Source organism: Dama dama, chromosome X (assembly GCF_033118175.1).
Source record: "Dama dama isolate Ldn47 chromosome X, ASM3311817v1, whole genome shotgun sequence".
Classification (NCBI taxonomy): Eukaryota; Metazoa; Chordata; class Mammalia; order Artiodactyla; family Cervidae; genus Dama; species Dama dama.
In genome coordinates, this window is record NC_083714.1 from 33,107,776 (window position 1) to 33,121,256 (window position 13,481).

General features: G+C 36.0%; 1 protein-coding gene across 7 annotated transcripts in view; it reads left to right on the forward strand.

Annotated features, from left to right (window-relative positions):
• Positions 1-13,481, forward strand: part of SLC25A14 (solute carrier family 25 member 14) — a 36,796-nt gene that overhangs the window by 4,419 nt on the left and 18,896 nt on the right. For all 7 annotated transcript variants that reach the window (XM_061136245.1, XM_061136250.1, XM_061136248.1 and 4 more), the window contains 5 exons: positions 996-1,089; positions 2,452-2,599; positions 5,099-5,193; positions 6,457-6,542; positions 11,730-11,825. In XM_061136245.1, the coding sequence (XP_060992228.1) occupies positions 1,026-1,089; positions 2,452-2,599; positions 5,099-5,193; positions 6,457-6,542; positions 11,730-11,825 (489 nt within the window). In that variant the 5' untranslated portion in view covers positions 996-1,025. The remainder of the gene's footprint in view (positions 1-995; positions 1,090-2,451; positions 2,600-5,098; positions 5,194-6,456; positions 6,543-11,729; positions 11,826-13,481) is intronic.

The window sequence follows — 13,481 nt, forward strand, 5'->3', positions numbered from 1 at the left end:
AGCATTGTTTGCAAATTTTCACATTCTTAGGCCAGACCCAGACCACCAATCAAAAACTTGCAGGAGTAAGGCCCAGCAATCTGTGTTTTAATCTGCCTTCTGGGTGATTCTGGTGCCCATTAAAATTTGAAAACCACTCCTGAGAAGGCAGAGCTGTGGGGAAAATAAAATTCCAGAGAGAAATAGCTGGGAGTGGCAGGAAAAGAAAATAGGCTGAAAAGATTGAAGGTGACAGGTCTAATGGGGGCAGGAGGGGGAGGGAGGTAAGGAGGACTGAGAGTGGAATACTTTGTTAAAGAACTCAAGCATCAAAGAAAAACAGTATTTGTATTTATGTGCTTTAAAAGGACAGGGACAAGGAGATTCACTAGATGGATATATGTTAAATGTCAGAGAGAAGAGAGACATCATCCATGTTGCTGTCATTCCTCAGAGAAACAAGGAGGGTGAAAAGGTGCTTAACTTGGCCTGGGCCTAGTGGGAGGAGGTTTTGTGTAGCTAGAAAGTAGCTAGATGAAATAAAGTTTAGTGGAGAGATGAGAGGGCTAAGAATATGAGAGGGTAGTGATGCCAGTCCGTGCTTTGCACCTGAATCAAGCTAACAGTACCATGAACTGCTTTTAGGAGATGCCTCAGCCTATGTAATTTAAACTCCAGATTCCTTCACTTGCAATAGTCTAGTTGAATGTCTAAGTTGGGTGTGTTAGATGGACTGAAACTTCTTCTTCAGGTGGGATGGGGATAAAACACGAAAGAAACTAGAGAACGTGAAGTGCACAGGTTGACATTTGAGTGAATCGCACACTTAGCCCTACGGAAAGGCAGTAAAGAACACAATCATGGTCATCTATCACATAAAACAGGAGCCTTCATTTTGTGTCATTCCACTTGGTAGGGTTTTTCTCTATGTCTGTTTTGTTTGCTCTAAGTTGTGATCATACACTGACAGGTGCTCCTCACTCTTGTGCCTTGCTCTGATTTGTGTTTATTTTTAGCACCAGAAAAGTGCCACTGTAAGCCATGAGATGTCTGGTCTGAATTGGAAACCCTTTGTATATGGCGGCCTTGCCTCTATTGTTGCCGAGTTTGGTAAGAATGTGGAAACTGACATATCTGCTCCTTTAGGCTATAGATATGGTAATGTTATTTTTGGTTAAAAGGGGAGAGAAAGAAGCTTGCCCTATTTGTTTTAAAAACTGTTGTCTCATACATCAACATGGATCATCCAGAAACCAACACAATACTGTAATTATCCTTCAATTAAAAATAAGAAAAAAACTTGTCTCAATGCTATCAAGTAATATTTTCTGGGAAAGTACTACTACTGCAAGTGACGTTAAGAAAAGTCAAACTTAGGACGCTGTTTTGGTGGTTTAATTATTTAATTTGCTAGGCTTAAGAAGTATGCATGAAAATATAGAGGAGTTCGGTAAGATAGCGGTTTATGCTATATTCTTATGCTAATGGCCTTTCCTTTGTGCTAAGTTGTTCATAAATTTCTCAGTAAGTATTCAAACTCCTTTTTTTTTCCAAACCTCTTCCCCATTTTGGAAGAAAATTGACCAACAAGATCAAACCAGATTCTTCTCTTTTTGATTTTAATTTTGAAGTACTTTTTAGATTGTTTTTCATTTTCCAGATTCTCTTTCCTAAATTGTTTGTTAAGTGACCCCACTAGCTTTTCTTGACTTTCTTGTCTTGAACTCTGGTGTTATGATATCAGGGTCATCAGTGACCAGAGTTGCATAATCACTGTGTTAGTTTTAGACCTTGAAATAGTCCTTGAAACATTTTGCCAATATAATGACTACTTTGTCTATGTTGATATAATAAGAGAAAGAAGTTTAGTTAAAGAAATTTTCCTGCTAAACTGTGCTAGTTAGTCCTGAATTACCCAAGGAACCACATGAGTAGGCTATTTAGTCCTATTTAGGACTTTACTATTATCTTGCATAATGCTAGAAAACTGTTTCTTATAAACAGATAAAAGAAAAACCCACAAAACTTTGTAACAGTTTTTAAGAGTATATGGAGCAGCGATCCTATGCTTTCCTATCTTCTTTGCAAAAATTTGCGGAGATTTTATGAGGGGGAAGTGGGGAGATGAGGTGGGAGGTGGGGCAGAAGGAAGAGACAGATAATTGCCAGATTGTATGTTAAGATGAAATTAAAACAACATGTAAGTTATTTTGCATTTATAGTATGTTAGGACTATGCTAAAGCACTTTATTATATCACAGTTTCAGTTATACTGTGGGTCAAATCCTGCTGCCTAGATATAGTACATTTCACTTTATCATATACAGCCCTTGTCCTCTGATAGTGATATTTTAGTGAAGATCTATGCCTTATGTTTGCCTTATGTTTTAAAAATTACCATTGGCCTGAATTCATCCAAAATTTAACTATGACTCTCTGGAAAAACTTATAAATGAGTGTGTTACTTCATAGGAACTTTCCCTGTGGACCTGACCAAAACGCGACTTCAAGTTCAAGGCCAAAGTATTGATGTGCGCTTCAAAGAGATAAAATATCGAGGAATGTTTCATGCCTTGTTCCGAATCTATAAAGAAGAAGGTGTATTGGCTCTGTATTCAGGGTGAGAATGGATTCTTTCCTTACATCATGAATAGAAATAATTTTTTGAGAATCCGTGTAGTTCAGCATTCGATAGTTTGTGCCCTTTACATTCACCATTTCAACTTGTAATTCAGTATTTTTTAAACTTTTTGTTTTATATTGGAATATAGCTGATTAACAGTGTTGTGATAGTGTTAGGTGAACAGTGAAGGGGCTAAGCCATACATACACATGTATCCATTTGCCCCCAAACTCCCATCCCATCCAGCTGCCATAAAATGTAATTCAATATTGATGTGCCAATTTATATTTCACTTGCTTGTAAATCTTGAGCTTTGGATTTTGTGTTCATTTGGCTATAAGTGATACATTTTTAAAATAGATCTCTCAGTGTAGCCCTGGCTTTGTCCTGTTTTCCTGAGAGTCATCCATAGCCACCAGGAATAGCAGAGCACCACTTGACAGTATATATTGCTATGATATTCTTCCTGAGTTGCCAAATCATGACTTAAATTTTTTTTCCTCTTTTAAGAAATACTATTCTGGCAGTTTAAACAGAAAATGAAGAATAAGAGAGAGGGAGACCCACCATTTAGGGGGGGAATAATCTGTTGATTATTCATAAGTTGGTGGTTTATTGTCCACTGTGTTGTTTAATCTGCTGCCAATTTACTAGTCCACTTCTGCATCTAGGGTCCCAGTTTATTGCTCTGGGAATGGATATCAATTTTATTATTAACTTATGTTGGACTTAATTTCAAAGATAATTTACTTGGGGAAAAAAAATCAAGAATTACATCCTGAAGCAAGTGAGTCATGGATCATGTGTTTTACCTTGTTCTTTCATCGGCACAGATAATCACAAGATATTTTTTTCAGATAGCAAGCAATAAAGCCAGAAATATGCATGTTTTGTCATCATTTTAAAAGCTTAACTGTTTGAATTGCTGCTGTCTTTCTATTTATAACTGCTAAAGTTTAATTCTGCAATATGGAAGAATCTCAAAGGAGGTTTGAGTGAGAATGTCTCCAGTTTATAAGCAGAACTTAAATAGAGTGAAATCTTGGCTCTGGTGTCTCCTGGATAAGATTAAAGTTGTATCTGCAACTGCTAGGAATTAATGTGGATTTTCAAAAAAAAAATCTATGAAGCAGGTAATAGTGTCTACTTCTGCATTACTGGATTCAATTTGCTAATATTTTGTTAAAGATTTTCGTATCTAAGTTCATGAGAGATATTGGGTTGTAGTTTTCCTTTTCTATACTGTTTTTTTCTGGTTTTGTTATCAGGGTAATGCTAGCTACATAAAATAAGTTGAGAAGTGTTCCCCCTTCTGTTTTCTGGAAGAGATTGTGTAAGATTGGTGTTAATTTATTAAATGTTTGGTAGAATTCCCTAGTGAGATTATCTGGGCCTGGAGATTTCCTTTTTGGAAACTTTTAAATTATAAATAAAAATGTTTTAGATGTTACGAGATTATTTGGATTATCTATTTCATATTGATTGAATTTTCGTAGTTTGTGGTTCTTAGAGAATTAATCCATTTCTTCTAAGTTGTTGAATTTATGGCATAAGGGTGTTTATTGTTGTTGAGTCGCTAAATCATGTCCAACTCTTTTGAAACCCCATGGACTATAGCCCGCTCGGCTCCTCTGTCCATGGGATTATCCAGGCAAGAATATTAGCCATTCCCTTCTCCCAAGGGACCTTCCCAACCCAGGGATCAAACCCAGGTCTCCTGCATTGCAGGTGGATTCTTTACAACTGGCCCACCATTCTTCTAATGACTGTAGGGTTGTAGTGCTATTCCCCATGTCATTCCTGATATTGGTGACTTACTGTTTTTCTCCTGTTACTACCATGACCCTTACTAGAGGTTTATTAACTTTGTCGACTTTTTTCGGAATAACTTTTTTTTCATTGATTTTTCTCTATTTTCCTGTTTTCAAATTTATTAATTTATGCCATTTATTATTTACTTCCTTCTGCTTGCTTTGGGTTCATTTTGCTCTTCTTTTTTCTTGTTTCGTGAGGGTAGGAACTTGGATTATTGATTTTGAGATTCTCCCTCTTTTCTAATGTAAGCATTTTGTGCTATAAGTTTCTCTCTCAGCGCTGCTTTGGCTGCATCCCACATATTGTAAAAGGTTGAAATTTCATTTTCATTCAATTTTATGTATTTAAAAAATACACCAATGTCACCCAAGGATTGTTTAGAAGTACCATTTAATTTCCAAGTGTTTGTGAGTTTTCCTTACCTTACTGATTTCCAGTTTAATTCCATTATGGTGAGAGAACATACTGTATATAATATCAATTATTTTAAATTTTTTGAGGTTTGTTTTATGACCCAAATATGCTCTCTTGGTACATGTTCCATGGATACTTGAAAAGAATGCATATTTTGCTGTTTTTATGGAACGAGGTGGGTGATGGAAGTGAATAGGCAGTCTAGATATGTATAATCTGCAAGTATACGATAAGGATAACTTTTTTTTCTTTCTTTCTCTTTGGCAGAATTGCTCCTGCTTTGCTAAGACAGGCATCATATGGCACCATTAAAATTGGCATTTACCAGAGCTTGAAGAGATTATTTGTAGAACGTTTAGAAGGTCAGTGTAGACTCCTCATTCTCTTTTGAGATAACACTCAAAGGGATTGTTAAAATTGTGCTTAGTGAGAAGTGTTAATCATGGGGTGTCTGAGAATGGATAATAGTCATTGCAAGGTCAAACTAAGCTTGTACTGATTTGAGATTAATCCCACTATAGGTTTGAGGGATCTGCTCTTCAAGTTTGTCCCTTTTCCTGTCAAACAAAAAAAGGCTTCTGGTCATCACAGAGGGAACATGGAACAAACTTGTTGAGAAAATTAATGCTGTCCTCATCTATAAGAGAACTTCAACTATAAGGAATCCTCTAGCTGTGGGTTTTAATAAGCTTTGGTTAGATAGAGTGGTTTTATATATACATAAAATATGGTCATCTTAACCCACATTCAGCATTACCATATGTCTATTTGCTGCTATAGCTTTTTCAGCTAAATACTGTACTAAAATGATTATTTTACTACAGGCCTGAGGCTGTTGCATAGTTGGGGACAGCTGGAGAGCTTTTCGGTTAGTAATGTCCTTTGAATTGCTTTATTTTCTAAATCAGCTTTTTCTGAAGCCTCCTCTTTAAGGATCTTGAAGTATTCTAGTCCTGAAATAATTTCCTCTCACATATTCTTCACTTGGGTTTACCTAGTTTCTCTTCGTAGGCTCTTCATGGTGAGGAGGCATGGTGAAGATTGAATTTTAGAATAATATGCTCTGTGGTTTCTTTGTTCTTTTTTCTAGCTGAGAGAATTTAGTTCCAAATGACTAGTTTTTCACATTTAACTACAGAAATCTTCTGTAAATAAACAGATGCTAGTAGTTATCAAGGCCAATTAAAATTAGTATTTAGGAAATTTTTTTCTATTAGACATAAGATTTTATTTTTTAATATTTGGTTCTGAGTCTTTAGAATTGATAATTATCTAGAAAGAGACTTAAAATTTTTTCTTTAGATGTTTGAAGTGATTAAAGTGCTATTTGCACTTTCTGAATTTATATGGAATATTGGCAGTTATATAGAATAATAGGATATATTCCAGTGTATTTTAGAAATATTTTAAAATAATCTATGTTTTACAAATTTTTTGTTTCAGTACTCCTTTGGAACCTAGAAATATTTGAGTTTCTTTATTTTTATAAGCTTTGTAGTTCATTTCTACAGTCATTTCTTTGACTATGGTTCCCTTCCTCTGATAGCTCAGTACTCTCTTTTCAGAAACTCTCTTCTCAGTGCCTCTTATAAGCAGACCTTTCCTTTTCTTGTTCCTTTTTACAGATGAAACTCTTTTAATTAATATGATATGTGGAGTAGTGTCAGGAGTGATATCTTCTGCTATAGCCAATCCCACCGATGTGCTGAAGGTAAGAGAAGTCTGGTTGCATTGGGTGTATTCAGTGTGAAGCAAAAAGAGCATGAGCTTTGTATCAGATTTGGTCACAAATCCCTACTGTGTCACTTGCCAACTGTAAAACCTTGGGCAGATCACTTAACTGCTTTAAGCCTCAGTTTTCTCATTTGTAAAATGAAGATAATTCAGTATATAATACATGAAGTTGTTAAGAATTAAAGATAATATATGTAAACTATCATTACACATGGTAGGTAGTAGATGCTCAATAAATAGTAGTCAATTTATTATGATATATATTAATCCATTAGTCTTCAGACTATAGAGTATGCTAACCTTTAAACATTCTTTCCAAGGGCTATGCAATTTTTTTTTTCCAGTGGGTTTTGTCATACATTGATATGAATCAGCCATGGATTTACATGTATTCCCAATCCCGATCCCCCCTCCCACCTCCCTCTCCACCCGATTCCTCTGGGTCTTCCCAGTGCACCAGGCCGGAGCACTTGTCTCGTGCATCCCATCTGGGCTGGTGATCTGTTTCACCATAGATAGCATACATGCTGTTCTTTTGAAATATCCCACCCTCACATTCTCCCACAAAGTTCAAAAGTCTGTTCTGTATTTCTGTGTCTCTTTTTCTGTTCTGCATATAGGGTTATCGTTATCACCTTTCTAAATTCCATATACATGTGTCAGTATGCTGTAATGTTCTTTATCTTTCTGGCTTACTTCACTCTGTATAAGGGGCTCCAGCTTCATCCATCTCATTAGGACTGGTTCAAATGAATTCTTTTTAATGGCTGAGTAATATTCCATGGTGTATATGTACCACAGCTTCCTTATCCATTCATCTGCTGATGGGCATCTAGGTTGCTTCCATGTCCTGGCTATTATAAACAGTGCTGCGATGAACATTGGGGTGCACGTGTCTCTTTCAGATCTGGTTTCCTCAGTGTGTATGCCCAGAAGTGGGATTGCTGGGTCATATGGCAGTTCTATTTCCAGTTTTTTAAGAAATCTCCACACTGTTTTCCATAGCAGCTGTACTAGTTTGCATTCCCACCAACAGTGTAAGAGGGTTCCCTTTTCTCCACACCCTCTCCAGCATTTATTGCTTATAGACTTTTGGATAGCAGCCATCCTGACTGGCGTGTAATGGTACCTCATTGTGGTTTTGATTTGCATTTCTCTGATAATGAGTGATGTTGAGCATCTTTTCATGTGTTTGTTAGCCATCTGTATGTCTTCTTTGGAGAAATTTCTGTTTAGTTCTTTGGCCCATTTTTTGATTGGGTCATTTATTTTTCTGGAATTGAGCTGCAGGAGTTGCTTGTATATTTTTGAGATTAATCCTTTGTCTGTTTCTTCATTTGCTATTATTTTCTCCCAATCTGAGGGCTGTCTTTTCACCTTACTTATAGTTTCCTTTGTAGTGCAAAAGCTTTTAAGTTTCATTAGGTCCCATTTGTTTAGTTTTGCTTTTATTTCCAATATTCTGGGAGGTGGGTCATAGAGGATCTTGCTTTGATTTATGTCGGAGAGTGTTTTGCCTATGTTCTCCTCTAGGAGTTTTATAGTTTCTGGTCTTACATTTAGATCTTTAATCCATTTTGAGTTTATTTTTGTGTATGGTGTTAGAAAGTGTTCTAGTTTCATTCTTTTACAAGTGGTTGACCAGTTTTCCCAGCACCACTTGTTAAAGAGGTTGTCTTTTTTCCATTGTATATCCTTGCCTCCTTTGTCAAAGATAAGGTGTCCATAGGTTCGTGGATTTATCTCTGGGCTTTCTATTCTGTTCCATTGATCTATATTTCTGTCTTTGTGCCAGTCCCATACTGTCTTGATGACTGTGGCTTTGTAGTAGAGTCTGAAGTCAGGCAGGTTGATTCCTCCAGCTCCATTCTTCTTTCTCAAGATTACTTTGGCTATTCGAGGTTTTTTGTATTTCCATACAAATTGTGAAATTCTTTGGTCTAGTTCTGTGAAAAATACCGTTGGTAGGTTGATAGGGATTGCATTGAATCTATAGATTGCTTTGGGTAGAATAGCCATTTTGACAATATTAATTCTTCCAATCCATGAACACGGTATGTTTCTCCATCTGTTTGTGTCCTCTTTGATTTCTTTCATCAGTGTTTTATAGTTTTCTATGTATAGGTCCTTTGTTTCTTTAGGTAGATATACTCCTAAGTATTTTATTCTTTTTGTTGCAATGGTGAATGGTATTGTTTCCTTAATTTCTCTTTCTGTTTTTTCATTGTTAGTATATAGGAATGCAAGGGATTTCTGTGTGTTAATTTTATATCCTGCAACTTTACTATATTCATTGATTAGCTCTAGTAATTTTCTGGTAGAGTCTTTAGGGGGGCTATGCAATTTTAAGGGAATCAATTTCCAGATCCCTTACTTTCTTTATACCCTTCTCAAAAACCGATGTAAAAATGAACTCATGTTTATAACAACCCTTTCCCCACTTCAAAAGAGAAAGGCATATTCCCCCACCCATCCCAAATCTTAGTATGGTGTATCGACCTGTAGTGTAAGCTGGAATAGCAAGCAAAGGGATACACTGAAAGACAGTTTTAGAGAAACCTCCTTTAATGACTCATTGAGGTATCTTAAGTCTATGATGTCGATGTCTTTTCCTGTCTTATCCATATTTCTATTAAGGATGAGATTTAGCTTTAAAATTATATATTTTGGCTTATGTTGAGATATTCTGAATTCAGGACCAGAACATTATAGGTTAGTGGTACAGAGTTTTTTACAATATAATTGGATTTCTTTCAGTATTTCTCAGAACACAGAATGAAACATTTATTTAATTATATCAGTAATATCAATCTATATTTGATTTAATCTAATAATTGAATTTGATTTAGTAGTATCACTCTATATCTTATATTTGAGATAGAGTGGTAAACATTTCCAACTTATTAACTCATTTAAACTTATGATAATTAAAATTACTAAATATATGATTAAAATGTATAAGAAGATCCCAAGTTTTAAAAAATTATTTTAGGGGAAATGTGAGGGGAAAAAAGTAAGAGAACATATACTTTATTTATTTGAAACCACAGGTGGCTAGGTTAAGTGGAAAGGGCATCTGTTGTGATTCAGAGAGTTTTGAGAACCGAGAGAGTGACTTGAAAAACAGTACACATGAAAGAAACCAGTGGTGGTTGATGAAGAATCTATGAAAATGATGTTCCTGGATTAATTGAGAAAATTTTACCTACAGAATTTTTATATCACTTTAGAGTGTACAGACTAAGTATTTTTAAAGATAACTGACTGTATCCTAAAACTCTAAAATATTTGCCATGTAATTATACTTGTTAGAAGGTGCTTTTCAGATTCACTTCAGTTTCCTGTCCCTCTGACTTGTCTGGTACAGTTGCAACCACTGACCAATGCTACAGTCTGCCTTTTCCTTTCTTATACTTAGGTAGGGCTGAGTGGTGAGTGGTCCTGGGGAGTGGGGGACCAGGGTAGTCACAATCTTATTAGGAGTTATAATCACTGTTGATCTGTTTAATCCTTTCACTTATCCTTGAATGGTTCTCTCTCTGAACTATGTGCTGCTTTTTTGCCTGTGTGCATGTAGTTCTCTTTTTGCCTGCAATGATTTTTCCCCCTTTCCTCATGAATTTGTCCTTTAAGACAGCTCAGAAACAGGGTCAGGACTAGGACAACACACATGAGATACTCTGCTTGGGTGCAAAATGTAAGGATGTGCCCAAAAAAACCTCAATAATCAAGAGAAATAACATTTTATGCAATCTTTTTTAAAAATTAAAATGAGTGTAAAAATTTCATGATGAAACAAAATAGCCATATTTTGTACAATCCATCTCACTTGCTTACATTAAATCCTGCCCTATTGGATCCTGTCTTTAGTTACAATTTTGATGATTGGTTCATCGTAGGTTTTTGTACATTCATTTTGATTTTTAAAAATATTGCATTGAAATATCATTTATCTGAATTACTGAGGTTTTTTTACACCCTCCTGCTACATTCTGTGGCTGAGGAAAGTGCCACACTTACCTCGATGTCATCCCAACCCTGCTCAGGAACTACCTCCATAAAAAAGTCCTCTACTTAGCATCGGTTATTTATGGTTTCAGTTTGTCTTTGTGATAGTTTCTATTTCATTTTAATATGGTTTAGGTTTTATTTCTACACTCTTAGTAGCAGTTGACTTTCCACATAAAAACATATGCCTGTACCATGACTTAACAAGAAGATTTATTAAAACCTAGAGTTGTGCTTCATGAAAATCAGGCCTGCATTTGGTCCACTAGAATTTAAAGACTGACTGCTATGATCTGTGTGTGCTCTCAGTGGTAAATTGTACCAGATCTTTCACATGGCCTGTCAATGCTATCTCCCCTTTCTTGTACCCTCTCAGAGGCTACTTTGCAGAATACAGTGTCATGCTTTTTACAATAAAACTCAATGTAAGGTCTTGTGAGCATTAAATTATATTTTAAAACTCCCCCCCCCCCCCGCTTTTTACACCTCAATAAACAATGCATGTTCAATGTAGCATAAAGTGGAAGGCAGTAAAAACACAAAAGAGAGAAATGCCCATTTGTGACTTCGTCACTTAAACTTAAGCTACCATCAACATTTGGTTGTGCATATGGTTATTTTTAAGTTTATGTATTTTTGATAAAAATGATATGCCATACATACTGCTTTGCAACCTGCTTTTTCTATCTAGCAGTTAATTGTTGACATTTTCAAATATCCACAAATATTATTCTACAATCAAATTTTATGGCTGCATACTATTCCATTAAATGGATGTTTCATACTTTATGCAACTAATCCTTTGTTATTTTTGAACATGTAGGTTGTTTCTAGTTTTTCACTAAACTAATCATAGTTTAAATGGATTCTTTTCTACCCTCTCTGAGTACTTGTTCTTTTTTTCCCCTAATTTTCTTCCAACTCCAGAAATGATGGACTTAGTATGAAAAATGTGAGACTGATGAAAATCATCTTTATAAAATATACTTTGACACAAATAATGCTTTCTATACATAACTTAAGTCATTAATTTCATCATAATAGCAGGCTGACTTTTTTTGATAATTCCCAAATACTGTTTTCTTCATTTTAAATGAGTGAAACGTTTCATTTTGGTTCTCTGACAAAACAAAATGTGCACCTCTTCCGATTTTAGATTCGAATGCAGGCTCAAGGAAGCTTGTTCCAAGGCAGCATGATTGGCAGCTTCATTGATATATACCAACAAGAAGGTACCCGGGGTTTGTGGAGGGTGAGTACTCTTGGTATTATTCTTTACAGCTGGAATTTGTGAAGAAGACCTTTTATATAAAGGCATAAAATTGTGAATTATCACCTTATACTATGCAAGATTCTTGATAACCCCCAAAAGATAAGAAGGTAAGAAGTTCCTTATCACTTTTGAAAGGACCAAAACTTATCAGTTGCCTTTCAGTTCAGTTCAGTCGTTCAGTCGTGTCCGACTCTTTGCGACCCCATGGACTGCAGCACCCCAGGCCTCCCTGTCCATCACCAACTCCCAGAGTTTACTCAAACTCATGTTCATTGAATCAGTGGTGCCATCCAACCATTTCATCCTCCATTGTTCCTTTCTCCTCCTGCCTTCAATCTTCCCAGCATCAGGGTATTTTTTAATAAGTCAGTTCTTCACATCAGATGGCCAAAGCATTGGAGCTTCAGCTTCAGCATAGTGCTTGCAGTGAATATTCAGGACTTATTTCCTTTAGGATTGACTAGTTTGATCTCCTTGCAGTCCAGGGGACTCTCAAAAGCCTTCTCCAGCACCACAGTTCAAAAGCATCAATTCTTCGGCGCTCAGCTTTCTTTCTGGTTCAACTCTCACATCCATACATAACTATTGGAAAAACCATAGCTTTGATGATATGGACCTTTGTTGGCAAAGTAATGTCTCTGCTTTTAAAAAAAAATGATTTATTTTTTAAGTGAAGGATAATTGCTTTACAGAATTTTGTTGTTTTCTGTCAAACCTCAACATGAATCAGCCATAGGTATACATATATACCCTCCCTCTTGAACCTCAAGAGGAACCACAATATGATGGGCATATTGTGCCCATCTTTGCGTGAAATGTTCCCTTGGTACCTCTAATTTTCTTGAAGAGATCTCTAGTCATTCCCATTCTATCGTTTCTCTCGATTTCTTTGGATTGATCACTTTAACATTATAAAAGTTAAAAGATATACTATAAAATATTGAGAAAATATATGAAGAAGAAAAATATCCAGTAATCCCACTAGCTAGTAATGTCTGTGCTTTTTAATATGCTGTCTAGGTTGGTCATAGCTTTTCTTCCAAGGAGCAAGCATCTTTTAATTTCATGGCTGCAGTTACCATCTGCATTGATTTTGGAGCCTAAGAAAATAAAATTTGTCACTGTTTTCATTGTTTCCCCATCTACTTGCCATGAAGTGATGGGACCAGATGCCATGATCTTAGTTTTTTGAATGTTGAGTTTTAAGCCAGCTTTTTCACTCTCTTCTTCACTTTCATCAAGAGCCTCTTTAGTTCCTCTTCACTTTCTGCCATAAGGGTGGTATCATCTGTATATCTGAGGTTATTGCTATTTCTCCTGGCAGTCTTGATTCCAGCTTTTGCTTCATCCAGCCTGGCATTTTGCATGATGTTCTCTGCATATAAGTTAAATAAGCAGAGTGACAATATACAGCCTTGACGTACTCCTTTCCCAATTTGGAACCAGTCTTGTTCTCCATGTTCAGTTCTAACTGTTGCTTCTTGACCTGCATACAGATTTCTCCAGAGGCAGGTGAGGTGGGCTGGTATTCCCATCTCTTGAAGAATTTTCCACAGCTTGTTGTGATCCACACAGTCAAAGGCTTTAGCATAGTCAATGAAGCAGAAGCAGATGTTCTTCTGGAATTCTCATGCT